At 63.0% G+C, this 4133-nt stretch overlaps 1 protein-coding gene across 1 annotated transcript; it reads right to left on the bottom strand.

Annotated features, from left to right (window-relative positions):
- Window positions 1-689: 689 nt before the first annotated feature.
- On the bottom strand, window positions 690-2742 carry SMIM32 (small integral membrane protein 32). The gene has a single exon (XM_040444539.1). It carries the CDS (start codon window positions 1753-1755, stop codon window positions 1444-1446), a length of 312 nt encoding a protein of 103 aa, XP_040300473.1. The 5' UTR covers window positions 1756-2742; the 3' UTR covers window positions 690-1443.
- Between the last annotated feature and the right edge of the window lie 1391 nt (window positions 2743-4133).

Genomic DNA, 4133 nt, shown 5'->3' on the forward strand with positions numbered 1-4133 from the left:
ATCTATTTTTAGTGAAATATTCTCTAAGCTCTAGTGCCCCTACTGAGCCAGGTACCTCCTAAAACTATTTTAAACCCCCATAAAGTAGACTCCCTAGAATTAGGTTAACTTTGAAAATGGCCAAGGTTATCACAAATCTTTCTATTCCCTCTCAGGGTCTTTCTAATCAGCTCCTCACAGCTGGCTCTATTCATCCACTGCTCCTTGCACCACCAGCCCCCCCAACCCCATGTTCTCCAGCGCTGGCCCCTGCCTACTGTGGGAAGAAGCCGTGAGCAGCTGATCCCATTGCTGGACCCTCAGGCCCTTCCATCACCACATGGTGCTGGTCTACAACTGGCTCTTAGAAGGGTTCAGGTCCAAAAGGCTCTGAGAGCAAAAGAGAGGGCCAGGTGGAAGCAACTGCCCTGTGGAGAAGGTCTCCATGGAGCCTTTACAGGGAATTTTTTCTGCAGATAAGGCAGCAATTCCTTTTTTTTTTTTTTTTTTTGAGAGGGGCTCTGAGAAAACACTTCGCAGAACAACTACCTGATTGACGCTGAGTAAAAGCTAGAGAGGAGAAAGTATCATTAAAACTGATCTGGCTCATGGCGAAGTAGGAGGCAGATTGAGTTTGAGTGTTGCCCGCTAGCTCTGCCCTTAACCCTCTTTCCAAAGTGGCGCGACCAATGACCAGAACATACTCAGCACTGGGTCCAATTCGGTGAGGTTTTATTGTACAAATGTGGTCCCTAGAGATGCGGGACGCAGATCTCCGACCACAGGGTGCTGCAGGTGCGACCCTGTGCCTCTAGACTAGCTTCCCCTCCCGTGCCCACAAAGAAAACTGAACCCTTGGCCCTGAGCGAGACCTACTTAAAGTCAGCATCCCCTCACTTCCCCGAGGGGACGCAGCCCCCAAAGGCCATCATTTGCAAGTCCGGCTGGGTTCACTCTCGGATTGTCGGGGGACTGGGGTCCTCGGTGGCGAGGGGTGGAAGAGGCGGTAGCAGCCGCGGGAAGACAGCCACCCGGCCAGGGAGTCTGGATTAGGCAGCCCCCCTGGCTAGTTACGCTCTCGCCGAGCCATGCCTGCCCCTCCGTTGTGCAAAGTAAGGGAGTCAGCAGGCGGTGGGGAAGGCTCCTGCGTCTGGGCTGGCGCGCCGTCTTCCAGGAAGGCACCCCGGCTAGAGCCGCTGTCCGGGGAGGGGGAAGAGACTCCTCCAGGGGATCAGAACCTTGGAAGCCCGCGGCTGCTGGGATCGGGACCCTACGCAGCCCGCGAAGCCTCCGACTCCCTTTACGCCCGCCTTGCCGCTCGAGGTCGTAAAGGGTCTTTGGATCAGGGCGCGGCGTGCCCAGGGGCCAGCGACCCCCGGCGTCGGGCTCGCCCTGCCCCGCTCCTACCGGCGGCCGGGGGTGAGACCGGGACACTGCGCCGGCCGGCTCTGGCTCACCCCGCAGCTACACCGGCCGCGACTTCCAGGGCGCGCGGGCGTCGCGCAGCGAACGGTCGTGGGGCAGCGCGGCGAAGGCCGAGTGGCGCAGCTGGCAGCCTATGAAGAGGACGACGAGCGCCACAGACAGCAGCAGCAAGAAGAAGAGCAGCAGGTAGGTGGGCAGGTCGGGCTTTGTGGCCGCGCCGTCCCGCATGCCGCGCGCCGTGGCCAGCTCCAGCGGCAAAGCGCCCTCTGCCTTGACCGTGGCCGCCAGGGCCAGCGCGCCGCCTCCAGCCGCCTCCGGGCCGGCCGTGGCGTTGAACACGTCGCCGTACATGACCCGCGAGGCCGCCGACCCCGGCCGGGCCGCCTCACTTGGTGTCGCGCGGACCAGCGCCTCCGGGCGCCTCCATGGCGCGCCCCTCCCGCCCTGCTGCGCGCACCTGACCGGGAGCCGGTGCCTTCGGGTCAGCCGGGGCCGCGCCGCTCCCTCGCCTCCGCGCTCAGCTGCCGTCCCTGCGGGTCGCAGCCGGGCGGCCCCAAGTACGCGACCCTCGGGCTTTCCCTGTGTCCTGCCGTCGCCACCCGCGGTGCCCAATCACCCGGCTTGCGGTTTTGCAGCCGCGCTCTCGGCTCCGGCCCCCAGCTCTGCTGAGCTCCGGGCTCTGGGCTCCCCCAGGCTGCAGCGGCGGCGGGAGGCGCCCGGGGAGTGCGGCCACAGCTCGGGTGCCTGCTCGGCGCCGGGACGCCAGGTGCACCGAGGGCGGGTGGCGGGGAGTCCTCCGGCGCCGCCGCGGCTGCTGCGTCTCGGAGCAAGCGGTCCTGCAGCCGCGAGTCCCTGTTCAGATGCCCGGTGTGCGGCGAGTCTGTCCCCACTTGCTTTGGCTGCTTCGCTCCTGTCTTCAGCAGGAGACTGCGCTCCGAGGCGGCTCTGAGCGCGCTCAGGTCCCGGGCGGGGGACGGGAGGGGGGGCGGGACTGACAGCGGCTGCCCCCGGGGAGCGGCTGCCAACCAATGAGGGCGAGAGGGGACACGCTGCGACTGCCCCGGCCCGGCCTCACATCACTTACGGCCAGAGGGACACACAGAGAGAGGGAGGGAGGAAAAACAGGGTCACAGAAAGACTGACGGGCAAAGAAACGGTTACAGACCTGTGAACAGAGACACGCGCAAAACAGACTTGTGGACAGCAGACCGACTCAGAGGCAGGGAGCGGCTGGACGTGGACACCTGCTTTCGTTCTCCTCGATATCCTCCCTCCCGGTGAGGCCGGGTGGGCGCGGAGCCCCACTGGCTGCTGGGTAGCGCAGGCAGGGCTCACTGCCTCTGGGCGAGGCCCGGGCGGTGGCAGAGGCGCTCCGAGACTAGTTGGGACTGGTTGCATGGGCCCAGGCCCCTCTCTAGCTGTGCCCTGGGGGCACATGTGCCCCCCCCCCCCGAACTGTGAGGCAGCTCTGCTCTGGCACAGGGAGCAGAGGAGGCTGCCATAGTGGCGATGGCCCACGTGCCCTTGCCATTCCAGGCAAAGGCTTTGTGGCCAGAACAGAAGTGAGCAGTCAGGGGGACTGAGGGGTTCTCCTGGTCCAAATTCCTCTCTTCCTTTGAGAAACTGTTCAAGCCCCCCCCCCCCCCCCCCCAGACTAGAATGGGAGGTGTTGCCCTGGCTACGGTAGCCCCTGCACTTCTCTAGAAGCACTGGTCAGCCTGGACTGTCATCGTCCGACAGGACCAGAATTACCGGGAGGCGGGTGAGAGGCCTGGGGCATGAAGCTGTGAAGTTCTGCACCCTAGAGACCTCACCCCTCGCCGTAGTCTCAGCTCTGTTGCCTGGTCACTCTCCCGAGGTTCCCTCAGGCTCAGCCAAGTTCATAGCTATGTCTCTCATCCCATCAAGGGGTGCAGTGCATGGGGGAGTTTGGTGAGCACTGGCTGAGTGAACAGGGGGAAAGATGAGTGCGTTAGTCCCCCTCGCCCTCACCACCCCTCCCACCTGGCCGCAGCCACAATACGAGAAGCCAGGGTGTGCAAGGCCAGTCTTGGCCAGAGCTCATTCCCATAAATCCCGTCTCAGCCCCGGAGAAACACCTCCGCAACCTCTTTGTCTGACATCGAAACTGTGGTCCCAAGTCCCGACTCTACACGGTGTTTAACTGCTTGCTGAGCGAGGCCTCCGGCTCGGAGTGCTTCCCTCTTAGTCGCCTGCCCCCCCCCCACCCCCACCCCGGGGCCAGGAGGTGGATATGTGTGGGATGGAGGGGACAGCAGGACCCGGAAGGATGCAGCACCACCTTGTCTGCCCAGTGTTCTGAGGAGCTGCCCAGTGTCCTCCTAGGGTGTAGACGCTGAGCCCTGATGCCCGACTGATGCTTCTTGGGTCAACCCCTCATTCTCCAGATGGGAAAGCTGGCTCTGAGGGGAGTGGGGTTTACCCACGTCAGCACAGGACGGCCACCACAAGAAAGTGAGGCAGTAGCCGTGCAAGTGGGCGACTCCGGTGAGGGGAGGTTTTCCCTCTCTTGGAAGGCCTGACCTATTTTGGACAGCATTTTTCTCAGGCAGCAGGGTCCCAGGGGACATTATGTGAACTCAGAACAGGCTTCCTCACTGACGCTGTCAGCCAGGGGGAGGGAGAGCGTGTGGGTTGAATGGAAGAGATTTTATCCAGGTGAAGCCACCGCTGTCTTATTTCCCTGGGTCTCGGTGAGGCTTGAATTG

Source organism: Herpailurus yagouaroundi, unplaced genomic scaffold, assembly GCF_014898765.1.
Source record: "Herpailurus yagouaroundi ecotype Mexico unplaced genomic scaffold, PumYag 192, whole genome shotgun sequence".
NCBI lineage: Eukaryota > Metazoa > Chordata > Mammalia > Carnivora > Felidae > Herpailurus > Herpailurus yagouaroundi.